This window comes from Mobula hypostoma, chromosome 8, assembly GCF_963921235.1.
Source record: "Mobula hypostoma chromosome 8, sMobHyp1.1, whole genome shotgun sequence".
Classification (NCBI taxonomy): Eukaryota; Metazoa; Chordata; class Chondrichthyes; order Myliobatiformes; family Myliobatidae; genus Mobula; species Mobula hypostoma.
In genome coordinates this window covers 70237393-70264848 of record NC_086104.1, presented here as the reverse complement: position 1 = coordinate 70264848, position 27456 = coordinate 70237393, and the positions used below count along the sequence as shown (strand labels likewise).

The window sequence follows — 27456 nt, the reverse complement described above, 5'->3', positions numbered from 1 at the left end:
AGACCCTGTTGGGAGTATTCTGAGCAGTTTTGGGCCCCATATCTAAGAAAAGATATGCTGGCATTGGAGAGGCTCCAGAGGAGGTTTACGAGAATTAATCCAGGAATGAAAGGAGTACATATGAGGTACATTTGATGGTCTGGGCCTGTACCTGGAATTAAGAAAAATGAAGGGGGAAAAAATTGCACTGAAACATAACAAATATTGAAAGGCCTAGAATTGTTATTCTCTTTTATATTATTTGCTAAGGTTGGCTAGGGCAGTCTATGACCAGAAGACACAGCCTCAGAAAAAAGGATGTCCCTTTAGACTAGAGATGAAGAGTAATTTTTTTTTTAAAACCAGAGAGGAGAGTTTGTGGAATTCAATACCACAGACAGCTGTGAAGGCCAAGTCATTAGGTATACTTAAAGTAAAGGTCAATATGTTTTTGAGTAGTGAGGACATCAAATAATAACATGGAGAAAGCAGGAGAATCGGGTTGGAGGAAAATAAATCAGCCATGACTAAATGGCAGAGCAGACTCAACTGGCCTAATAGCCCAATTCCGCTCTTGCATCTTATGGTCTATGGACAGAGGAGAGTAATGGGCTAAGCCAGCATCCTTGAGGCACACTTGTGTTGACTGTCAATAAGGACCATAGGACACAGGAGCAGAATTAGAGCATTCAGCCAATCAAGTCCACCATTTCTGATAGCTGATCCCCTTTCCAACTCAATCCCATACACCTGCCCTCACCATATCCCTCAATGCCCCGACCAATTTATCAACCTCCATTATAAATATACCCACAGACTTGGTCTCCACCATAGTCTGTGGCTGAGCATTTCACAGGTTCACCACTCTTTGGCTAAAAAAAAATCCTCATTTTTGTTCTAAAAGGTCACCCCCCAATTTTGAGGCTGTGCCCTCTAGTTCTGGATACCCCCACCATAGGAAACATCCTCTCCACATCCACCATATCCAGTCCTTTCAACATTTACTAGGTTTCAAAGAGATCCCCGTGCATTCTTCTAAATTCCAATGAACACAGGTCCAAAGCTGCCAAACACTCCTCATATGTTAATCCCTTCACTCCTGGAATCATCCTCGTGAACCTCCTCGGGACTCTCTCCAATGACAATACATCTTTTCTTAAATAAGGGGCCCAAAACTGTTGTAAGGCCACACTTGGGAGTATTGTCTAGTGTCTTATAAGGTTCACCATTATCTCCTTGTTTTTTTCTATTCTATCCCCCTTGAAATTAATACCAACATTGCATTTGCCTTCTTTACCACAGATTCAACATATAAATTAACCTTCAGAGTGTCTTGCACAAGGACTCCCAAGTCCCTCTGCAGCTCTGATGCCTGAATTTTCTCTCCATTTAAATAGTTTGCACTATTGTCATATTACCAAAAATGCATTATCATACATTTCCCAACACTGTATTCCATCTGCCACCCTTTTGCCCATTCTTCCAATTTGTCTAAGTCCTGCTGCAATCGCATTGCTTCCTCAGCACTACCCATCCCTTCACCTATCTTCGTATAATCCATAAATGTTGACACAAAGCCATCAATTCTGCTATCTAAATTATTGACTAACAATGTGAAAAGTAGCGATCCCAATACTCGACTCCAGGAACACCACTAGTCACTGACAGCCTGCCAGAAAAGGCCCCCTTTATTCCCACTTGCTGATTCCTGTCTGTCAACCATTCCTCTATCCATGCCAGTATCTCTTCTGTAACACCATAGGATTTTATCGTGCTAAGTAGCCTCATGTAAAGCACCTTAACAAATGACTTCTGAAAATCTAAGTAAATGATATCCACTGCCTCTCCTTTGTCCACCCTGCTTGCTACTACTTTGAAGGTTTCCAACAGATTTGTCAGGCAAGATTCTTCCTTTTCAGAAACCATGCTGACTTTGACTTATTTTATCATTAGTCTCCAAGTACCCGAAACTTCATCCTTAATAATGGACTTCAACACTTTCCCAACCATTGAGGTTAGGCTAACTGGCCTATAATTTCCTCTCTTTTGTCTTCCTCCCTTGTTAAAAGAGCAGAGTGATATTTGTAAATTTCTAGTCCTCCAGGACCATGCCAGAATCAACTGATTCATGAAAGATCATGACCAATGCATCTGTTATCTCTTCAGCAACCTCTCTTAGGAATCTGTGATGTAGTCCCAGACTTATCCACCTTAAGACCTTTCAGTTTGCCTAGCACTTTTCCCTTTGTAATAGCAATGGCACTCACTCCTGCTCCCTGACACTCACCAACCTCTGGCATACAGCTAGTGTCTTCCACAATACAGACTGAAACAAAATATTTATTAAGTTGATCTGTGCCATTTCTTTGTCCCCCATTACTACCTCACCAACATCATTTTCCAGAGGTCCAACATCAACTCTCACCTCACGCTTTATATAACTGAAAAACCTTCTGGTATCCTGCTTTATATTATCGGCCAGTTTGCCCTCATGTTTCATCTTTTTCTTTCCTGCAGCATTTTAGTTGCCTTTTGTCAGTGTCCTTACCTCCAATGGGCTCCCAGTGAGGAAGGCGAGGATCCAGTGCAGAGGGAGGTACAGATGTTCAGGTTTAGGAGTTTAGTGATTAATACTGCAGGGATAAGTGCTATTGATAAACAGTTTGACGCATGTTTTGTTATTGTTCAGATGCCCCAAAGCAGAGTGGATAGCTAGTGAGATTGTGTCCGCTGCATACCTGGTGTGACCATCGGCTAATTACAATGGATCCAGGTCCTTGCTCAGGCAGAAGGTAATTCTAGCCATAACCAAACTTTCAAAGTACTTCATCACAAGAGATGCGAGTGCTACTGGTTATTAGTCATTGAAACAGCTCATCCCGCTCTTTTTGGGCACCAACATGACTACGGGTCATTTTAAAGCAGGTGGGGGCCACAGAGCACAGCAGCTGAATATGCCCTTGAACACTCCAGCGCAGGGTTTCAGTAGTCAGCCAGATCCACCATTGTGGGCCAAAGCCTTGCGAGAGTTCTGATGTCTGCCTCAAGACAATGGACACAGGGTTTACACAGGTGTAGTGTTATTCTCCCTTTCAGAGCATGTATAAAATGCTTTGACCAAATCAGAGCCATTCATACTGTTAGGTTTCACTTTAGAAGTACTGCCATGCAGACGCTGCCACAGCTGCAGTGCATCGAGTGTATCTAATTTCACACGGAATTGCCTTGTCACTCTCACAATGACTTCTTGTAGGTTGTACCTGGACATCTTGTACGCCTGTGAATCGGCAGCCTTGAATACCACAGACTGAGCCCTTAGTAACTGTGAGACGCCTGATTCATCCAGAGTTTCTAGTTTCGGAAAACGTGGTACGTTCTTGAAGGCAGACACTCATCTAGCATGAAGTCAGTGACAGGCACGGCACATTTACTCACTTCCAAAGATGAATTTGTGAACATTGCCCACCTGCAAACGCTTCTCTGCCTCCCTTGACCAAAGCTCTGCAGCCCACAATCACTGTGGTGCTCAGTCACTGCATATATGCCAGGAGAAGTACAGCCAGGCGATTGGACTTGCCAAAGGTGTGGGATGGTATGGTAGGTGTTTTTGATTGTGTTGTAACAGTGATCAATTGTCAGCTCCTCTGGTTCTGTGCACCAAGATGAGTTAGTTAATCGTGAAGTAAACATCACCGTATCTGCCTTTATCCAATGCCACTGTCCAGTCCAAGCTAAGTAAGGTGAAGCCCTCAGACTGGAGCACCGAGACCAAATTGTTGGAGGTGAGACATATCTAAGAGTATACAACAGACCCAGGTCTCCCTCTGGTACTGCAATCTTGCTCAGAGGTCTTCAATTTTATTTTCCAGAGATTGTACCTTAGCCAGGAGGATGGCAGGGAGGAGAGGAGGTTTGGGGTCCTGTCCTTCAGTACTACCTGTAGTCCTGTCCGGCAGCCATGTTTCCAGCTGCTGCACTCGTTCCATGGGTACTCTGGAGTCCCGAGTCTGCCAGTTCTGGAGATAGTTAGTTAGTTCTCAACTAGGTTTACAAAATAAACTGCTTTTAACAGCAGTATAGGCCAAAGATGCTGATCAGCCTTGCCTGCCCTCTACACAATTTGAACCAATGGGCAACAGCAGTAACAAGAGTGATAAAAGTAATTTGTATTTCCCCAAGAGAGAACAGTAATTAACACATTTGACAGAAGTCAAACACAAGTGATTGTTCCATGAATACAGGATGCAGTTAAAGGCAAAGCAATAAATAATGTACTCATAATTATACCTGGGGTGGTATCGATCACTGACTTGAGCAGAATTTCTCCAGAGTTTAACACGGATTCGGTCAGCTCTCTGTGATCATTAATATCATTCTTAAAAGCCTGCAAACGGAAAACCCCAAAAACATACATTCTGAGAACAGCATAGACAAGAAACTCAAAATTATGACTTAACAAAAGGCAGCATATCAACTTATCACTCTGAAGCAATCCAAATCTGTTCCCTTGGCAATTTCCATCCCGGCTGGTCTGAATCTTTGTGGACTCTGGATCCAAAGTGAGTATCTCCAACCACCTGTATGCCCCTTTAACTCCCCCCATCCTCTGCATCCGAACCCCTTATGGCTTATAATGCTATCATTATTTTCTGCTGCCTTGCAGCCATCCACAATTTTAATGGCAGAAATCTATACAGATTGCCACGTGTGCTCACATACACAGAATTCAGGGACCAGGTACACTCCAATCCATTTTACACCAGTATCAAAACTAGGCTTAATGTCACTGGCATATGTCATGAAATGCGTTGTTTTGCAACAGCAAGACATTGCAACACATAATAGTAAAAATATACATTAGTTAAGTATACATATGAAAAATATCAAATTAAATAAGTGGTGCAAAAGGAGAGGGAAAATAGTGAGGTAGTATTCATGGGTTCATTGTCCATTCTGGGGAAGAAGCGATTCCTGAAACAGTGTGTGTTTCTTCAAGCTCCTGTACCTCCCCCTTAATGGAAGCAATGAGGAGAGAGCATAGGCGAAGGGGATTGTTAATGATGAATGCCACCTTTTTATGGCATTGACTTTTGAAGGTGTCCTCGATGCTGGGGAGGCTCGGGCCCAAGATGGAACTGGCAGAGTTCGCAACTTTCTGCAGCTTTTTCCGATCCTGTGCAGTGGCCCCTCCATACCAGACAGTGATGCAGACATTTAGAATGCGCTTCACAGTACATCTGTAGAAATTTCCAAGTGTCTTTGGTGACATAACAATTCTCCTTAAACTTCTAACTAAATATAGCCACGGTTGTACCTTCTTTGTAATTACATCAATATGTTGGGCCCAGGATAGAGCCTCAGAGACACTGACACCCAGGGACCATTCATGCCAGTAGCAAGTAATACTAGCATATTCATTTCAAAGGGATTACTGATCTTGATTCTGAACTCATTGGGGTAGGTGGCAATCGACTATTATTTACTTTGCTTTTTTTAAAATTAAGTTCTGGTACTTACTTTAATGTATGTATTAATAAAATTTTAAATGTCTCTGGCATCATGGCATTCTGCAGATACTATTAGCTCTAAAGACAAAACAGGCTCATTATCCATGAAGCAAAGGAAACTGAATAGCAACTTGATAGACGTACCAGTGTGTTGAGAGAATCTTATAACCATTGAAGTGGGCATCCACAACAAGACACAAGCTTAAGGAGGGATTTAATGGGATCGTCTTTGTTTTAAAGACACACACAGAGAAACTTGCTCTCAGAGTGGGCACTGGAATCACATACCATCGCTTATGTTTAAGAGACATTCAGACGTACACTTAATAAGCAATGCACAGAAGGATTCAGGCCTAGTGTGGGCAAATAGGATTCGTGTAGATGGCAGGGGGGTGGGGAAGGTTAGCATGAAGGACCCATTTCTGTGCTGTTTCACTTAATGACTATGACACAAAATCGGCAAGAAAAGCTGCAAATAATTAGTGCTGAAAGCACACATTGCTCTTCATCACAAGGGGATCTGCACCCGTGTTTTCCAGCACTTGCGTAGTGCCTTAGCAACATCCCATCTGGAACTCTGACACTTTGCTTTGCTTATCTGAGGAAAAACATTATTGTTTGGAGAGAATGCAACAGAAGTTTGCAAGACCAGTCCTGGGATGGTGGGACTGATGTATGACTAACATCAGTTGGACCACAATATCGAAGGGTATACAAGGGGGCATATCGTTTAAAAAAAACCTATGAAATGCAAATAGAGTAGATGTAGTGAGAATGTTTCTGATGGTTGGACAATCCAACAACAGGTATCACAGCCTCAGAATATGGGGCATACCTTTCAGAACTAAAGTAGAAGAAATGTCTTCATTGAGAGGACATTTCTCCCACTGAAGAGACAGTGGAGGCCAATACAGTAAATACATTCAAGGTGGTAGACAGATTTATTACAAAGGAACAAAGGAAGATGATGATCAGCCGGAATTGTGTTGAATAGCAGAGCAGACACAAAGAACTACCCCAAGATCTACAGCCAATGAAGACAAACTGAACTGCTCAAGACACAAGTATTGATTTAGGGTGAAGTTTAGAAAACTAGCTTTCAACAGTAAAAGCTACTATCAAGGACATACTTACCATACACACACCTAGAGAGAACTTTATGCTTTCCATCTCCGGCTGTGGTGGGATCCAGTTGTCCGTGGTCTCCGCCACCTTATGCAGCCACTGCACCATTTCTTCCAGTTTGTTGCTGAAGTTCTGCTTGAACAAACATCAGAAGATGTAGATTGAGAACTGACAAAAAAAAACTGCACATTGTAATTCTGAATAAACAAAATGCTGGAGATACACAGTACATCAGACACAGTCTGCAGAGAGAGAGAAAGAACGAACGTTGCAGGTCACTGACCAAGCTATCTGCATCAAGACTGTTGTGGCAGTGAGTTCTCCATTCCAATTGTATTTCTTCTTAATACTTCACTGGATTTATTAGTAGCTTTCGCGACTTTGTTCAGTGGAGATGTTTCATTCTACAGTATTTAGCACATAGCTATGTTCACATTGTTGACCAGTGGTAAACAAGTGCTTGTAATTAATGAGCTGCTTGGCATGAAATGCTTTCCAGGTAAGTGCCAGCAGGGGCTAACTCATTTCTTTGGAATGCCTGTTAGTACAACTGCAGGAGAGCCCACCAATACAACATGAAGTCTGGCTCCACACATTGAGAAATCTGGGGTTTTGGTGAGGGGTCGGGGAGAGTCATTGCGGCAAGGGGAAGAGGTGTTGCTCTGGCGCTTCATTCTGCTTACAGAGTGAATCTAACATGGTGACAGACAGTGTCCTGGAAAGCAAGTCCTGTGACACTTGGGAACTTTAGGGTATTCCCCAAGGCCTGCACAACCACAGGAGCAACTTCATGAGCTGGATAAGACCAAACTCAGTTTGCAGAGCTTCAGCTGGCATCAGCGTGGTCCACCTCAGAGTCCGACCGCTCATGGATGAGACATGTCATGAGGACAAGCAGGGGTAATGGACTGAAGACATGCAACCCACAGGATGTCAGTAAGGTTCTTTAGAGCTGTCTTCACAAAAGAGGGTGCAATGCTAATGCTGTGTTAAGAACTAGTGCAAATTATTGAATGGAATAAACAGCAAAAGTAATAACACTCTGAAAAAGAGCTATAACTTAAAAGAGGAAAGGGTAAACCAAGGCGAGTTTAAAATTATTAGAATCAATTTCAATGGTTAAAAATAAAACCCATGGTATCAAGTTTCACTCAGAAGTAGCTATATTCTGCTAAAGCCTCCCTTTCATAAACCTATTCAGCCCTTTGATGGAGCAAAATTGTGCACCAAAGCAATACTTGCCAGTTAGATCCCTGTTAGACCACTGTTGGTCCATACGTTCGACTCTGCCCATCAAAACCAACAATCCGCAGGTTGAGCAGTATCTATGTGGTGGTGGTGGGGGCGGGGGGGGTGGTGGTGGTGGGAAAAGGGATCTTCGACATTTTATGTAGAACCCCTGTATCAGAAGCATTCAAACTGTTCCAGACCCTCTGTTCAAGCTTTATATTCATTCCATATTTAAGGCGATGAATAACTTTGAGGACACCTATGTACAAATTTGTCAGCTGGTGACTAAAGTATGAAGCTGTTGAAAAGTGTAAAGTTTTACCTGTATCTGAGCAAGAAGGCAGTCACTGTTCTGATTCTCCTCTGTGACCTCTGGGAACTGCTGATTAGTTAACTGTGAACCAGGGCACAGGCCAAGCTTCCTTATAAATTCAGTGACCTTTCTCAATTCCATGATTACATCTTCATTCTCTGTAGAGTCGAGGGTGTTAATGAGCTCGCTTCCTTGTTGGCAATGCAAATGAGGGAAGTCACAGCTGCTACCAAAATTAGGGAAGCTGTCTTGAACACCTCCATTAAGAATGTCCAGATCACTCGTGGTCACTACATTTCCTTCCGACATATCAGCAGACTCACCCAAGCGAGCAGTGAGATTCTCCAGTTGCCGAGCTAAATCTTCCAGCTCTTTTAGCTTATGTGGAAGCCTCAGGTATTCTTCATCGCTCTCCCACTCTTTACTCAGGGGAAGAATCTGTGCCGTGGATAAGAAGCTGCTTGCATCATCTCCAGATATTAAGTGGTCGACAATGTCTTCGCTTGAATTCTTGGACAGAAAACCAGAATCGGTAATAGAACTCGTCAGCATGCAATCAGATGTGATTGTACTGTTGATCAAACTGTCTGAAAGTTGTCCTTTATTGATTCTGGACTGCTCAGTGAAAGATCTGGGAGATGGTTGTGCTTTTAAGGCCGGAGCTGATGTCAAATAGGAAGGCTGGTTATACGAAGGCAAAGGACTGGAGGAACGTCGAGGGGCTACAATAGATTCTCCGAGGTTGCTGTCAGCTCGGGATCGATTAGCAGCATTGCTTCTGCTTGTCTGGTAAGCAGGAAATGGCAACGTACTCTTTGACGTTAGCGTATTGTCAGTGGGCAGCAAAGGACCATCAATTATAATGCCAGAATCCTTAAAATATGACCCACTAGACAGATCGTCACCATCTGACAAGTCCCTCGAGGTAAAATTCAATGGTCTTAAGGGATAGGTGAAGTCAAGCAAGGCCTGATATTCCTCATCAGGATCCCAATCTGGCAAAGTCCGATCTCTAAATGTTTTAAAATAATCAGGAATTCTGGATTCCCGGCTTTCCGATATGCAAGGCAACATTTCTTTTCCATGTAGTGGTTCAGTATTAAGGTCAGTAGAGGTGTGGTATCCATTAGAAAATTGGTCTGATGATGTATGTTTGTACAATTGTACATCTTCAGTGCTCAATGCGGTCTTTGTTTTTGGCATATATCGAGAGAGAGTGGAAGTATCCAAACGAGTATGGTATTTTGGTGTGGACAGGTCCCTTCCTCTGTTCAGTCCTTCATTCTCATTGCTCTTGGGAAGTGCCATGGCTACAAAGTTGTGTCTCGTCACCGGCAGATCAAACTTAGCCGCAGGTCCGCTCGTTTGAGAAACTGAAGATGGCGAGAAAGGCCGGACTGGCTCATTAGCCAGGGAGTCGGCTCCTTTGGCATTCAGTCTTTGTGGCTGTAGCAGTTTGGACAAATTACCAGAGGCTGGAATGGAATATCTTCTATTCTTCTCCTGCATGTCAACAAACTGAAATGTTGAAGTAGTTATTAAATACAGACTGCCAAAAAAGAAATAAAGTCTCATATTGTTCATTGAATCACAGTTTTCTTAAAGAACATCATGAACACAAAAGAAACATGCTGGGGAGGGAGGCAATGGAAGAGCAACAAGGGTTAAAAGATAACAAGCATTTCTGGCCATTTAAAAACAAAGTAAACACGAGGAAAAAAGAAACAAATGAGGAGAGACAGAGACAGAGAGATTCACATAAGCATAGTGATTTCAAACAGTGGCTACAAACTGCTCTGAGATGTTCTGAATGGTACATGGAACACTTCATTAAAACAAAACTTTTTAAAATTCAACAGCAGCAAGTTAATGTGGGATTTTGATCTTTAGACAGTCAATAAGCCCCCTTGACTTGTCCTATATTGAATTTAATAACAAGTTTAAGCAACACTGTAGCACAACAGTTAATTTATACAACCTTCATATTTCTCACCCATTTAGATCTCGAGGTTAAACTGTGGCTCCTAAACTGATTGGGCACCTGCCATTGGCCGACAGACATGTTTTGATCATCTGCAGATTTGTCCTAGACATTTTTTTTTGTGAGCAAATGCAATTCAGACATCTTTCTTTCAGATTTGCTCCAAAGTCCCATCATTTAAGTACTGGTAGCTTCTGCTATCTTCCACAGTTTTTTTTTTAAATTTCAAAATATACTTTATTCAAAAATAAAATTATATACAATAAACCATTCAACAGCTTTCCATCCTTTACATAAGTTTCCATTATAGTCAGTACATATCCATACTTATGGCCACCCACGTGGCACTCCATTTGTTCACCTTACCACATCATTGTTGAGGGGTATACTCCCCGCCACCCGATCCCCCCCATTCCCGCGGGTGAGGAAACCTATACCATGGTCCTTCCCCATCGGGCCCTTGCGGTGGCTGCACCGAGTTTCAGTGCGTCCCTCAGCATGTACTCCTGCAGCTGAGAATGTGCCAGTCGGCAGCATTCTCCCACGGACATCTCCATGTGCTGGTAGATCATCAAGTCTCAGGCCGACCAAAGAGCGTCTTTCACCAAGTTGATGATTTGCCAGCAGCACCGGATGCTGGTCTCTATGTGCGTCCCCGGGAACAGCCCGTAGATCAGAGAGTCCTGTGTTACGCAGCTGCTGGGGATGAAACGTGACACCAGCCCGTCCATCCTCCTCCACACCCTCTCTGCGAACTGACAGTGTGCAAAGAGGTGGGTCACAGACTCCTCCTCACTGCAGTCCTCCCGTGGGCAGTGGGGTGCGGAGACGATGTTCCGGGCGTACAGGAGGGATCTGACTGGGAGGGCCCCTCTCACCGCCAGCCAGGCGAGGTCCTGGTGCCTGTTGGTGAGATTGAAGCACTTAATGCTTTCCTTTGGGATGAATCAAGGTTGTCACAGTCAAAACAGTCACAGACAGCTCCAATAAATTAATTCTGTGCAATCTTCTTCCCACCCAGTACAATTCCATCTATTATATTTCTGGCCTAATTGTCAGAGGGAAAAAAAATCTGAAACTTTCAACCCATGAACTCATTAAACAAATATGTATACAAATCAGGAATATTTCTGAAGAGCACAATTTGTAAACTAACAAGTTTACAGCACTTAGCTGAGCCATTCTCCCCAAATGCTTTAAGCTTCTCCACATTCTGAGTGAATAATGAGCACAATAATGACATTTAGCTTGGTGGTGGATTCCAGAAACCAAGCTGTCTCCTCAAAATAAGGAGCTGGTTTTTCAGGGTCGAGAGAGAAGAAATTAACTCATCCAGAGGGTGGGGAATTCTTGGAATTCTCTACCAAAAACAATTGTGAAGGCTGAGTCACTGAGTCTATTTGTAACAGATTGACAGATTTTTAAATATTAATGGAATCACAAGACAAAGGCAGAGTAAAGTATCTATTGAGCAAAATATCAGCAATGACTTAATACAGGAACTCAGAAGGATGAGGGGTGACCTCACTGAAACCTATCGAATGTTGGAAGACCTCAGTAGAGTGGATGTGGAGAGGATGTTTCCTATTGTGGGGGAGTCTAAGACCAAGAGGACACAGCCTCAGAATAGAGGGGCACCCTTTTAGAATGGAGATGATGAGGAATTTCTTTAGCCAGAGATGAGTGGATCTGTGGAATTTGTTGCCACGGTGCCTGTGGAGGCCAAGTCATTGGGTATAGTTAAGGCAGAAGTGACAGACTCCTGATTTGTCAGAGCATGAAAGGATACAAGGAGAAGGCAGGAGATTGGGGTTGAAAGGGAAAATGGATCAGCCATGTTGAAATGGTAGAGCAGATTCGATGGGCCAAATGATCCAAACTGAGGAGCAAAATTAAGGTATCAAGTTGTCTAATTGTTACGTTAAGCTCGAACATAAACAAGTTATACAGGATAAAATGACAAAGCTTTCTTTTAAACTTAAGGATATAACTTGGGACATATTACATAGCTGACAGCAAGGAAACATATATTCACAATAGATGGATTTAGTTTGAGAAATACTAGATATAGCACCAATTAGGACTAAATCAGAACAACAAGAAATCGAACTGAGCTGGAGATCACTGGAACTTGAAATAGGGGGACACAATGCAGAAGTTATTGATCACAGAAAAGAGGGAGCAGGGGCTTGAGCAACAGGCACTTAAAAACCTATGCTTGAGAAGTCAGAGCCAGAGTGAAATAGCACAAACTGAAGCTTCTTCCTGCAGCAGTGGAGAAGAAATTTCACTGACCAGCCCAGTCCACCGCAGGAAAAGCTTGACCCACCACTGAGCATATCTACAAGGAACACTGCCATAAGAAAGCAGCATTCATCAAGGACACTCACCATCCAGGCCATACTCTCTTCTCACTGCTGTCACCAAGGTGGTGATACAGAAGCCTTAGGTTCCACACCACCAAGTTCAGGCTCCTGAATAACTCCACTCACCTCAACTCAGAACTGATCCCACAACCTATGAAACTCACTTTCAAGAACTCTACAACTCACGTCCTCAGTATTATTAATTTACTTAAAAAAAAATATTTGCACTGATTGTCTTCTTTTGCACACTGATTGTCAGTCTTTATGTTTGGTTTTTAGTTGTTTCTATTGTATTTCCTCATTCTACGTGAATGCCTGCAAGAAAATGAATCTCAGGGTAGTATATGGTGATACTTGGACAATAAATCTATTTTGAACTTTTAACAGGATCTCTTTTTTGAAACAATGAAAGATTTTAAGTAGTGAAGAGGAACTATTTTCTCATAATATGTCAGTGGTATGAGGACATTAATAAATAATTTTCAATACAGAGCTTGAAAGACTCCCCTCCCCCAGAGAAAGATATTGAAAGCTGGAATATGACCCACGTGGGGGGAGAGGGGGGTTAATGGGGGAAATGCCCATCACAGAGATTAGTCACGGATTGCTCCATCAAAAGTGTTTTAGCATTCAATGCAGCTATTTGAAAGGGAACTACTTGTTATCATATTTGAGATCTGGGCAGAGGTGGAAGGTCACAGATTTGGGATCTAGTGGACACAGCAAATATGATGCAGGCAGGACTTGGAAGAAGCAAATCAATAAACGAAAACAAATTCTGCTTTTGTCCAGCACTTTCACATCCAAGTCGTTACTGGAACAGTGCAGTCCATCACTGCACAGCAAGCTCCCACAAATAGCAATGCAACAGGAAATTTGACCAAGGCTTTGTTTGATGTGACTGAGGGACAGATATTGGCCAGGATGCCAGGAATGGCCCTCTTCTCTTCAAATCCATGCTATGGAATCCTCCATGTTCACCAGGAGGGAAGACAGGGCCAAACTTAATACTTTATTTGGAGGGCGACACCGCTAAATTAAAAGAAACACATTTTAATTGTCATCTGGGGGAATCAAGTCAAAAACTGTCATGTAAAACCAAAGCAACATCTGGAACAGACTAGAAGCACTAATCAACTCTGAGCTACGGGGGAAAGATTCAAACCGTGATGGATGAAAAGACAGACAAGGGAAGCAGACTTGGACAAAGGAAAGATTAATTCAGAGCAAAACTCCTTAGTTTGCAATCATCCTAGCAGGAAGAGAAGAGAGTGGACAGCAATATTCAAAGACTGATGTCATGAAGAGACCTTTCCAGCAAAAATGACCAACACTTCTGAAGAGGTGGAAACAAAATTCTAAATTAATATTGGAGTTACTGATCAGAAGCTGAGATCTCACCGTCCTAAGCAAATACTGTGAAATTGGAAAGGATTGTGCAAATAATCGCTGTGTTTTGTAACCATCGAAACAGAAGTAGGCTACTCAGCCCATCAAGCCTGTCCCAGCACTCAATATGATCATGATTGATGTGCTCAAAGGCTCAGCTCCTCTTCTGTGCCAGTTCCCTAATCACACAAAAATTGATCTCTCTTCTAAAATATCTCCAGCAATCAAGCCTCCACAATCCTCCTGATTAGAAAATTCCAGAGTATCCATGCCATAGAACATTAGAAGCCAGAATATCCTTCCAGCTATCCCATTACTCACTTACGCATTAGTATTTCAAAGAAAGCCAGTACAAGGACCATAAGCTCGCTAAGCAACATTGGTAAGAATCCATACACAACCCCAGGAGTGAAATTTCTGAACTTTAATAGGGCTCATTTGCTTTGGTTGCCAGGAAACTAAACAGGGTAACAAAATGACTGAAACTTTGACTGAACAATACAACGGATCAGTGATAGGCCATTCTTTCCCTTTTATCAAACAGGCTTCATATTTCCTTCTGCAACACAAGTCTCTGTCTCATTGCTGAGCAGCCACTGATTGGAGCTGATCAGAGCAACGTGACGCCTGCCATCGGATCTGGGAAAGACAGAAGCTGTGATCCCATTCAGAGGTCAATTTTCCAGCTGGAACAAGTAAAGGACTTCTGGATGCAAGGTCTAAGCAAGCCCTTAAGACTAGGGCACAGACCCAAGATTGCCATCCTCTTCTGAGGAGCTGGAACTGCCCATGAACTAGATAATACAAGCTGACAATTCTGGCATCGTAACATACTACACCGAGACACTGTTTGGAAAGTGCAATGATTTGCAACTGCTTGGTGAAGTTCTGAGATGCATGCATTTTGATGTGCGTGATACAATGTCTATTCCACCCCTCCCCCACATTTTATGCCAAGACCCAAGGGAATTCACTGGTGTTTAAATCTGACTGTTTCTAGAGGGCCATACACTTTTATTGTTGCCACAATGTGTTCTTTTTTCCCCGCACATTGGGTGCCCGACAGTCCTTTTTAAATGGGTTATATTGGGTTCATGGGTTCCCACGGGTTCAATGGGTTCTATTGCGTTTCTTTATTTTTCTGGCTGCCTGTAAGGAGAGGGATTTCAAGGTTGCAGATAGTATACATACGTTGACAATAAATGTACTTTAAACTTTGATTTCAAAGTCATATAGAGATACAGCACAGAAATAGGCAATTTAGCTCATCAAGTCCACAGCAACCATCAACACAAACCATGTACACTAACCCCACATCACTTCTTCAAAAAATTCCTTCTACGTTCTTACTGACTCCAAAGATAAAATATCCTTAATGTGGTGTCCAGAGTTATCCGTAACGCTGCCTGGTGCACCATCTCATAGCTTTGTACCCAATCCAGCACCATATCCTGTCCTACTTCATGAAGGAATTATAAACATCACAGTGATTTCACTGCAAGCACAAAGCCTAAGCAGACATCTCCAGTACTGAGACACTGGAGATAGACCGAGGCGATGACATCTGGATGAAATGTTAAAACTGCTACCATAGACCAAGAGATAAATATTCTCCAGGATGACTGAGAGAGCTTATTTTTAAAAGATGTAATACTTAATGTATGGCAGTGAATTAGTATCTCATAAGAATTTCTTTTACTGATATGCAACAATACATTGTATTATGATCCAAGAATTTTGTGTGCTTCTGTGTTACTGACAGAGGTTGAAGAAGTGTAACAATGAGAAGGCTTGCTTAGTTTCGATTCCTGTCTCAAATACTCCCTCCTCAGATCCCAGTTCAAATAATGCTGTCAATCACAGGAAACACATTATAGGCCATTTGTCTGCTTTGGACTGTGATCTGTGGAATAACTTTCACAGGCCTTCCACTCCAATCAGCATTACCCAGCCAAATTTTACTGCACAAGACATCACTAGCAATTTACTGTCTGTTCCCAACAGCCCGTGAACTGAACACAAGAGATTCTGCAGATGCTCGGAGTAATGTTTGAATGTTCCTCTTCGAAGCTTACCACCTCTGAATGCACTGACCTCAACTTTCTCCATACCAATTCCAACCTCACCATCCCAACCCGCAGACAAAAGGGGTGCGGGCTGACCTCTACCTCGGTGAGGCCAGGCAGCGTCTCAGATATCTCCTCTTACTCAGCCCTTGAAAAGGACCATGAGGCTATTGTTTCCCTCACCATTACCAACCAAGACTTTGGAGATCACCCATCCACTGCCACCAACCTCATAATTCCCTTATCCCACACTGCTCGTCTCTACTTCCTACCCCAAGATCCAAAAACCTGACTGTCTGGGAAGGCCCATTGCTTCTTCTTGCTCCTGCCCCACTGAGCTCGTTCTGTACACCTCGACTCCACTTTATCCCGCTTGGTTCAGTCCCTTCCCACCTACATCCACCACACTGCCCACGCACTTGCTCTCCTCAATAACACTCCATTCGATTTTTACCATGTCCAGTCCCTACACACTTCTATCCCCCATCAAAAATGCCTTAAAGCTCTCCGCTTCTTTCTCAACAGCAGACTTAACCAATACCCCTCCACCAGCCCTCTCCTCCGTCTGGCAGAACAGGTCCTCACCCTCAACAATTTCTCTTTCAGCTCCTCCCACTTTCTCCAAACTCATGGGCACCCACATCGACCCCACCTATGCCTGCCTTTTAGTTGGATACGTACACAGTCCACGTTCCAAGCCTTCCCTGATAATGTTCCCTAACTTCCTGCACTACACTGAAGACTGCATTGGTGCTGCTTCATGTTCCTATGCTGAGCTTGTCACTTTCATTAACTCTGCCTCTAACTTCCACCCTGCCCTTAAGTTCATGTGGTCCATTTCTGACACCCCTCTCTCCTTTCTCTATCTCTGTCTTCATCTCTGGAGAAAAGCTGTCTACTTACATCTTTCATAAACCTGCTGGTTCCAATGGCCATCTTGACCATAGCTCTTCACACCTTGTCTCGTGTAAAAATACCATTCCCTTTTCTCAGTTCCTTTATCTCTGCCATATCTGTTCCCAGGATAAGTCTTTCCTTTCCAGGACACTGAAGATACTCAAAGGATGGGGTCTTCTTTCCTCCACTATTGACGCTGATCCCACCCGTTTCCTGGACATCTGCACTTATTCCATCTTCTCGCCACCATAACAGGGATAAAGTTGTTCTTCTCCTCATCAAGCACCCCATGATGCTCTGCACCCAACACATCTCTTTTAACTGCAAGTTGTGCTTCAGTTAGGTGCCATTTTTGAATGCTTTCTTTTAAGATTCCACAAACGAAATGATCTCTCAGTGTATCATTAAGTCCATTACTGAACTGACAATGCCCAGGGTCAATCTCTTCATTTCAACCATCTACACTGAAATGGATTCCCCTTCCTTTAGATTCTGCTTATGAAACCAAAAGAGTTCTGCAATCAACAATGGTTTCAGTTCTAAATGCTCCTGCATTATTTTCACAATATTAACAAAGCTAACTTCAAACAAGAGAAAATTTGCAGATGCTGGAACTCTGAGCAACACACACAAAATGCTGGAGAAACTCAGCAGGCCAGGCAGCATCCATGGAAAAGAGTACAGTCGATGTTTTGGGCCGAAACCCTTTGGCAGGATTGATTTTCGCTTGTTTGGTTGAAGCATTTAAACTTCTAAGCAAACTGTATGCCTTTAAATCCAATGCACTCAAACTGCTACTCATTTCTCATTGGCTATTTCACTTGCTCAATTTACTCAGTATACAAATTCCAGTTTTCTGTTGTGCAACTGAACACGCCAATCTTTCCTGCTCTTTTTTTTAATGATTATCATCACTTAGTACTCACTGTTTATGAACTCATAAATTTGTCCAATTTCTGCTTTTTTAAAAATAAACCTTGGTCATCTCCGACCTCCTTTTCTGAAGAAACATGTGCTGCTCTTTCTTTTTTTTTTAAAAACTTGAACGCCTTGCTGAGCTTCAACACATAGGTAGCCATCTTGGGCTTGTTTAAAACTTATCCGTCACCACTGTTATTTTTTGTAACTCCAAAACAAACTTAATTGAAAGTAAAAGACAGGAGCCTGGAGGTAACTGGTCTGAGTTTTGTTTTATAACTTTAAAGCAAGGTGCACGTGTATGACATGGTAGTGTCATGATGTATGCAATTCACATATTTTTAAAATATGACCCTGTAATTAATTATTTAAATTAAGAATGCTTAATCAAACAATACATTTACTCAAATACTACTGAAATATTAAATACACAATAGCAGGGATCGTTCCCTCCGTGATTCCCTTGTCCATTCTCCACTATCCTCCCTCCTGGCACATAACCCTGCAAGCAACAGAAATGCTACACCTGCCCATTTACCTGCGTTCAGGGCCCCAAACAATCCTTCCAGGCAAGGCCACACTTCACCTGCAAATCTGCTGGGTGGTCTACTGTATCCTGTGCTCCCGAAGCAGCCTCATCTACATTGGTGACACCTGCATCAAGCGGGATTTCCCAGTGGTCAACCATTTTAATTCCAATCCCCATTCCTGTTCTGACATGTCAGTCCGTGGCCTCCTCTTCTGCCACGGTGACACCACTCCCTAGGTTGGAGGAGCAACATGTCATATTCTATCTAGGTAGCCTCCAACCTGACAGCATGAACATCGATTTCTCCAAATTCTAGTAATTTTCCCTCCCCTTCCCTCTTCTTCAATTCCCCACTCTGACTTTTTCCCTCTTCTCCTCACCTGCCTATCACTTCCTGTTAGTACCCCCGCTTCCCTTTCTCCCATGGGCAACTCTCCTTTCCTAGCAGATTCCTTCCTCATTATCTTTTCCACCTATCATCTCCCAGCTTCATTCCCCCCCCCCACCCATTTGGCTTCACCTATCACCTTCCAGCTTGTACTCTTTCCCCACCCCAACTCCTTATTCTGGCATCTTCCCCCTTCCTTTCCAGTCCTGATGAAGTGTCTCAGCCCGAAACATTGACTATCTATCCATTTCCACAGATGCCATGTTACCTGCTGAGTTCCTGCAGCAATTTATGTGTGCAGCCCATGAACTGAGATAGCTAAGAGTCAACCCCAACTGTTGATTTAGAGGATGAAGGCATGGAAACCTGCAGATAAATTGGTAGGCTACTGGCAAGACACAAAGCTGTTGTGTTATGGAGGATTCTGTTGCCAAGCAGCCACATGCCAAAGCAGTTCCATATATATTTTCTTCAGCTTTAGCAGAAAGAACTGTTGTGCTCTTAAATCGGCAAAGAAAGAAGTTCTAATGCTTATGTGAATACCAGCGGTCACAAAAGATTTTCTTTTCGCAACAGCAGGACAATGACTTTTCCTTTGCAGGGATCCTTCTAGAACAAGTTGAGACTCGCCTGCCACCATTCAGGGTGACCACTGAGAAACATCAAGAATTCTCAGAATGCCAGCAGCCAGGTGAGCGAGGCCAGTAACAGGCCGAGTTGATCATATGTCGATTTAAGTAGTGCAACGTTCAATAATGTCCTGAAATAAAGACCAAAGCAAATCACGCCTCATCCAAGTAAAGATTAAAAGTTTAATTTTCATTCGTTGGTTGACATCTGCCCAAGACAACGATGGTAAAATAGTCACCAAGTCCATCAAGCAGAGGCTAATCCTACTCTTAAATTACTTGACCCTGAGAACCTCAAACCATTACTTTATTGTATGAAATTTACCCATGAACAATACTGAAAATGAAGGGTCCTTGCTAGACTGCCATTAAATTCTGGATGGCCGCCGGTGATCAGCGGTTTTCTGCAGAGGGCAGTATTGAGACCACGTTTCATGTTATATGTCAATATAATGATTTGGATGACAGAATTGATGGTTTTGTGGCCAATTTTGCAGACAATGCGAAGGGAGGTGGAGGAGTAGGTAGTGTTGAGGAAGCAGAGAGTCTGCAGAACGACATGGACAGATTGGGAGAATGGGCGAAATGACAATAGGAATATAGTGTGTGGTAATGCATTTTGGTCGAAGTAATAAAAAGTGCAGACAATTTTCTAAACAGGGAGAAAATTCAAAAATCAGAGGTGCAAAGGGACTTGGGAATCCTTCTGCAGGATTCCCTAAAGGTTAACGTGCAGGTTGAGTTGGTAGTAAGGAAGCCAAATGCAATATTAGCATTCATTTTGAAAGGACTAGAATACAAAAGCAAGGATGCTATGCTATGGTGAGGTTTTATGAGGCATTGGTCAGTCCTCACTTGCAGTAATGGGAGCAGTTTTGGGCCCCTTAGCTAAGAAAAGATAGCCTTCAAGCGGGTCCAGAGGAGGTTCACGATAATGATTCTGGGAATGAAAGCGTTAACGTATGAGGAGGATTTAATGGCTCCAGGCCTGTACTCACTGGAGTTTAGAAGAATCTACCTGTATTTGAAAAGGCAAAGACTGATTAGGGGCAGTCAGCATTGCTTTGTGTTTGGAAAAACATATCTCACAAACTCGATTAAGGGGCTTGTTTTGAAGAGGAGACCAAGATGATTAATGAGAGCAGAGCTTAGAGACTAAAGTCCTGCATGTCTGAAAGATCAGATCACATGGAATCCAGAATGAGCTAGACAATTGGACACATAACTGGCTAGCTGGTGGGAGTCAGAGTGTGGTGGTGGGGTGGTGTTGTTCAGATTGCAGGCCTGTGTGCAGTGTTGTCACAGGTATTGGTGTGGGGTCCACTGTTTCTAATTCATATTAACAATTTGGATGGGAATATAGTCGGCACGGTTGATATTTGTGGATGACCCCCAAACTGGTGATATAGTGGACAAAGGAATGGCAGACAGAATTTAGCTTGTACAGATGTGAAATGTTGCACTTTGGAAAGTTAAATCATTTACTCAATAAGTGGCTGGGCCCTGGAGAGTGTTGCAGGTTAGAGAAACCTAGGGGTACAGGTACATAGTTCCTATGTAGTGGCAGAAATAGACAGGACATTGAAGGCGGTGTGAGGCATGTGTCCCTTCATTAGTCAGGGAACTGATTACAGGAGTTGTGATATCACATTACAACTGTACGTCATTGGTAACAACACACTTGGAAAATTGTACACTGTTGTGGACATCCAGCTAGAGGATGTCCTTAAATTGGAAAGAGAGCAGAAAAAAAATTCACAAGGATACCAGGACCAGGGGGCTCACGATTTAAGGAGAGGCAAGATAGAATTATTCTCCCTGGATTCTCCTTATTCTCCCGGGATTATTCTCCCTGCGGCAGAGGAGGCCGAGTAATGACCTGATATAGAGGAAAGGACAGAGAGAAGGTGAAAGGTCACACTTTTTCGAGTAGGGGAGTACAAAACTAGAGGGCATAGATTTAAGGTGAAAGGGAAAAGATTTACAGATGACCTGAAACAAATATAGAACAAAAAAACAGTGGAGCACAGTACAGGACCTTAGGCCCACAATGTTGTGCTGACCTATTAACCTACTAAGATCAGTCTAACATTTCCCTCCTAAATAGCCCTCCATTTTTTCTTTCATCCATGTACCTATCTAAGAGTCTTTTAAATACCTCTAATAACACTTCTGGCAGCTCGTTCTACACATTCTAAAGAAAACCTACCTCAGATATCCTCGTATGCTTTCCTTCAATCACCCTAAACTAAGCCCCCTCATATTAGCCATTTCCATCACAGGAAAATGTCTTCAGCTGTCCACTCTATCTATGTCTCTTATCATTTTAGACACCTCTATGAAGTCACCCCTCATCCTAATTCACTCCAAAGAGAAAAGCCCTAGTTTGCTCAATCTATCTTGTAAGACATGCTCTCTAATGCAGGCAGCATCCTGGCAAATCTCCTCTGCACCCAGCTGAAAACTTCCACATCCTTCCGATAATGAAGAGACCAGAAATGAACACAATATTCCAAGTGTAGTCGAGCTAGGGTTTTACAGAGCTGCAACGTCACCTCGTGGCTCTTGAACTCAATCCCCTGACTCATGAAAGCCACAACACCACAGGCCTTTTTAACCACCCTGGCAACTTGCACAGCAACTCTGAGGGATCAATGGACATGAACCCCAAGATCCCTCTGTTCCTCCACACAGATAAGAACCCTAACATCAACCTCGAACTCTGCCTTCGAGCTTGACCTTCCACAGTGTATCACTTCACACATTTCCAGTTTGAGCTCCATCTGCCACCTCTCAGCCCAGCTCTGCATCCTATGAAGGTACCACTGCAACCTACGACAACCTTCTACGCTATCCACAGCACCATCAACCTTTGTGTCACCTGCAAACTTACTACCTCACCCTACCACTACATCATCCAAATCATGAGTAAGAATCACAAAGAGCAGGGGTCCCAGAACAGATCCCTATGGAATACCATGGGTTATCGACCTCCAGGCAGAATACCTCCATCTACTACAACCTCTGCTTTCCGAGGGCAAGCCAATTCTGAATCCAGGCAACCAGGTTTCCCTAGATCCCATGCCTCCAAACCTCCTGAATGAGCCTACCATGAGGAACCTTGTCAAACAGCTTACTGAAACCGATATACGCCAGATTCACCACTCCACCTTCATCAATTTGTCTTGTCACTTCTTCAACAAATTCAATCAGGCTCATGAGGCACGAGCTGACCCTCACAAAGCCATGCTGGAAGTTCAACATTTCCTACAGAGGGCAACGTATGTGGAATGAGCTGCTGATGGAAGTGTTGGAGGCAGATATAAAATTACAGCCTTTAGAGACATTTAAACAGTACAGAAATGGAGAATATTTAGAGGGGTATGGGTAAAATAAGATTAGCTCAGGCAGGCAACTGGGTCAGCATTGCTGAGTTGGGCTGAAGGGCCTGTTTCCATACTGTATAACCCTATGACTCAGTCTGACCGATCAGAACACTTCCAATTTGTTAAGGAACAGAAAATGGACATGGATAAGCTACATGCCAGTCTGAGCATGTCAGGAATCCAATGAAAGGGGAAGTAACAGGAACAGATCTTACATTGACAGCTCCAGATATACATCCAACCAAAATGGGTAGCCCCATTTCCCAGCATCGTCACCAGCTGGGTAATGATTTGTACAAAATGAGAAGAAGAATTCTCTCGTCAAACGTCCATTTTCCTGCCTCTTAGATGAATTATTTAAGGACAATTTCACTCACCCAGTGCCAGTGGAAACATGCAGTGACATGTTCCACAACAATGGAGTGTTATCACAAATCCTACTAACCATATTGTTTTACACTCTCATCAATATGCTTTTAGCTCTAGGATTACTGATCCCCATTTGGCTCTAGGATTATTGATTTCCTCGGCTCAATTACAGGCATGAGTCCTTTCAGAATTAACCCAAATTCCACAGGTTGCACACAATCACTTTCACTTAAGCAAAAAGAAAATCTAAAGCAGCTCCCTGGAGTAGTCATATATAAAGTTTCTAAGGATATCGGACCAGACAATTAAAGGTTTGCCCACAGGCAATGTTACAGGTGGAGAATCTGAGAATCCCAATACAATGGCCAAGTAGCTAAACTGGCAATGGAAGTCACAGAAACACAAGAAATCAGAGTTTGCATGAGTAAAAATCTTTTGCTTTTGGGGATAGAGATAAGAAACCAATGAGGGATTTGAAACAAAAGGATAAAACCTTCCAATGAGTACAAATGGTGATAGGCAGAGGATTTAGATCCAAGTTAAGTTACAAACTGCAGACTTTGGGATGGTGGAAGTTACAGTGCTGTCCAAGAGAGCATTATTTTAGTACACGAAATAGTGCTGGGCCAGAAATTCAACAACTTTCACCTCTAACTTCACCCATCTCCCTCTTTGCCATTATGGCCACTGAAAGCTTCACACTGCCTCTTTTGTCATCTCCAGATTGGTTTTCCCTCCTGCCCTTAAAGCTCTCCCTCAACTCTTTCTCCCATCATACCAAACAACTCAGAAAAATGTCACGCTCGTCTCTCCTTTCCAAATAACATCCCACAGGAATTCACAATGTCTCCATCTAGTTATACCTCTTTCCCAACTTCAAAAGGTTCTGCAAAATGTTGACCTCCTTGACTATATCATCACACTCATTTGCACCCAATGAAGGGGTCCACTCTGCTGCATACAGATTGAGACAGTACAATGAACTGCTGGCTCCCATTTTACTCAAAGAAAATAGGACTACTTCACCGGTAGGCTTTTGCCTTGAAGAAAATCAGCAGGCACTTTAAATAAGTGACTAGTTTATAGGCAAAGGAAATGTAATCAAAGACCAGACAGACAAGGATGATGAAACAGCAAACAATATACTGGAGGAAGTCAGCAAGCCAGGCAGCACCTCCAGCCTATCGATCCTGACAAAGGATCACGGCCTGAAATGGCGACTGTCTATTCATTTCCGCAGATGCTGCATGACCAGCTGAGTTCTTCCAGCATTTTGTGTGTGTTGACCTGCAGCTCATTGTTGCTCCAGATTCCAGCATCTGCATCACTTACCTTTCCCTGAAGAAATTTCATTGAGAAAATGGTTACAAAGTTAGTCTGATCGATCTTAGGTGCCTACTGAAACTGCATTCTTATCCATTGACTATATATTGGCTCTTCTTATACTTGAGTTATTTATCAAAAAGTTTGAACTTCCAGAGGACTCCCATAAACATCAGCATCTTATAAACTTTCCTTGGGCGATTTCTTTCAGCAGATGAAGTACAGGGCTACACACAGATGGAATGCTCCTCCATGTTTTTTTTAAACAAATAAAATTTAAATCAAATGCACAACTTTAAAAAAAGACAACACACTTCCTTGTGTTCCTATCTGTCAGTGTCGTCATTCCTACCTGATAAGAATGAGTGGCACGCACCCTTCATATACAGAGAGAACCATAGTGCCGTTAGTCCACGTCAGAGCACCCTTCAGTGCAGCAAGTACAGATCCCACGCTGCATATTAATGGTGATGTGGCAAAACCATTCCTGGCAGTCAGAATTCTGGCCTTGGGCAAAAAGACTGACTACAGTCACCGTGGTGAACAGGGCAACTGGTCACAGTCAGCAAAGTGGCTACCTGCTTTTCCACCGTTCCACTCAAGTGGGGGAAACCACAGAAAAGATTTGTGGGTAACCTGGTTGATGGTCTTTACTCAAAGTCCTCCTTCATTGTGACTTAATTTTCATCACTGCCTGTCCATAAATGTAAGACCTTTTGGTTGGCTGCCTCACTCAGACTCATTGTGTGTCAATTTTACTAAGGGTCTGCATTCGAGCCTCAAAGTGGGCAGCTGCTGGTAAAACATCAGCATTCTCTTCCCAAGCTCCCACTGTTTTCTTGGAAAGAAGCTTTGCAACAACTTGGAAAGGAACTTTACCTCCTCCACACCACCACCCAGCGTTCCAAAGAGGTGAGACTGAAAACTGGCACTCTATATTCTCCATTCAGGGGGAGTCTCCTCAGCATTTGTGCATTAGAGTAACATTTATACATAAAGATTTATATATGAAGGCAAAAATCCAACACTGTGCAACACATATATATGAAATAGTGACTGAAGTTCAGAAAACTCCAAACCTTGAGCCTTAGGTGAAGGCACCATTGTCAATAACACAGCAACTTCAATCAAGACACCACTGACCACTCCTCAGAGTGCAGATATCCTGGAATTTGTAGGACCAGAAGAGATGAGAGGAATTCATAGGGGTCAGCAGGGATTTGACAACAAAGAATATAAAGGCAAGAATAAAAAACTATGGACTACACCCTGGAACTGTGAAAGAGGTGGCTGAATAGATTGTGGATTCTATCATATTATGATCACTCACTGGCTCCTAGGGGTTCCTTTACCTTAAGCTCCCTAATTAAATCTGGTTCACTGCGCAACACCAATCCCAGAATTGCTTTTTTTGTTGCTATTTAATCATTGCTACTTAAGCTCCAAGTTCTAGAATTTTCTCCTCAACCCTCTAGTTTCCTGTCTCCACACTCTAGCTGTTCCATACAGCCTAACTTCTTGATCAAGCTTCCAGTCTCTGTCCAAAAAAAGCACATTGAGTGGAAAGAGGCCAATTAGTTAGACAATATTCAATCAGATCCTGGAAATACTTCATTCCATTAAAAAAGGGTTATTTAAATCAGTTAGTTACAGTTAACATGATTCAGAAACAATCATCTGTTTTCAAACCATTAGCTCAACAAGACATAATGGGCTGCTACAAAACATCATATATTCCTGCCAGTGGCTGCAAATATTCTGAACTCTAAGTGGCATTTACATTAAATTACTGGACAACTTTTCCCTTTGCAGAAAACTAAAGAAGAAAAGTTTATCTCCATAAGTACCTCAGAAACCCAAAGTCCAAACTTAAGTCACAGTTCAGATCTTTTAAGTATGTTTCATTTGAATGACTATGGAGGAAGTCAAGTTTACAAGTCAAGGAATAGAAAAAATACATCAATCTAGATGTCCAGTCTGAATTACTCTAAGTACAGTGGTTGTGTTGGTAGCAATCAAAACAAAAAGTATGAACCATTAAATCTCACATCCATACACAAAATAGCAGCGATAAAAAGTAAAACATAAATATAAAAAGAGGAAGGTTCATGCATTTTACAGACACGGAGTTTTCACCACGATTTACATACTGCTCTGGTGAAAACTGTGATCCGTACTCACCCACACAAATGGAGGCCAATCCTGATACTGGGCTTTCCGGTGTAACGATCTGGTGCTCCGTTGGTCTGATGGTCAGTACCTCCAGTTTCCCCAATGCATCGCCGCTGTCCAGTGCTCAGTGCGCTGGCCTTCGGTCCCCACCCACCCGGCTGGGCTCCGGCTCCGGTGCCCCGTTCGCTTCCGGGCCAGCCCCGGCCGCTCGAGGAAAATGTAACAAAGAGCAGGAGGTGGGCCGAGCGCAAGTTTCAACCAATTGGAGTGCAGAAAGCGGCTCATGGTTCCGGCCAATCAGAGCAGTCGCTTCAAACTGTTGCGCCGCGACCCTTTCAGGGTGAGGGCTCGTTGGCGCATGCTCATTCCGACCGGAGGGTGGTTGTGAGCGAGTTCTGTGGGGTCGACATGATACTCCAGCTAGGGCAGTTCGATATGGAGAGCATGCAGCCGATAAGTCCGAATGAACGGCAGAGACCGTCCGGCACCAGCGGCGTGACAGGAGCTGCCAGTCTGCGTGGAACTCAAAGGGACTCCAGCCCCGGAGTTTTAGTGGGGTTGACCCTCGAAACCTTCCCCTTAAGTGGAAATAGCCGCAAGGCAGCCGAGGTTTGAGATCAGAGTTTTGCTTCTCCCAAATGAGCTGCCAACCACGGCTGACGAGCCCCATCTGCCTGAAGCGACTCTCCTAAGGCGCCAGTAACCCACCTTTGCCCTTTCTCCTATCAGTAGAAACGGTTGGTCTCTAAATCACACGTGAAGGCCAGGGGCTGGACTTGGTTGTTAGTAAGTACACCAGACGTAACTGGTCCAGCATCTGTCCTTGCCAGAAATCAGTGGACACATGCGCTTGATAAGGTGCCGCTTATTGGATTTATCACCATGACTG

The 27456-nt window shown here is 43.2% G+C and overlaps 1 protein-coding gene across 1 annotated transcript in view; it reads right to left on the bottom strand.

Moving 5' to 3' along the window:
- The window catches only part of cep68 (centrosomal protein 68), a 47032-nt gene extending 20257 nt beyond the window's left edge, over positions 1-26775 (bottom strand). Inside the window, exons 1-4 of the mRNA XM_063056107.1 lie at positions 26577-26775; positions 8164-9672; positions 6621-6743; positions 4267-4363 (exon numbers count right to left, since the gene is read on the bottom strand). Coding sequence (XP_062912177.1) covers positions 4267-4363; positions 6621-6743; positions 8164-9663 — 1720 coding nt within the window. The 5' untranslated portion in view covers positions 9664-9672; positions 26577-26775. The remainder of the gene's footprint in view (positions 1-4266; positions 4364-6620; positions 6744-8163; positions 9673-26576) is intronic.
- Positions 26776-27456: the final 681 nt, after the last annotated feature.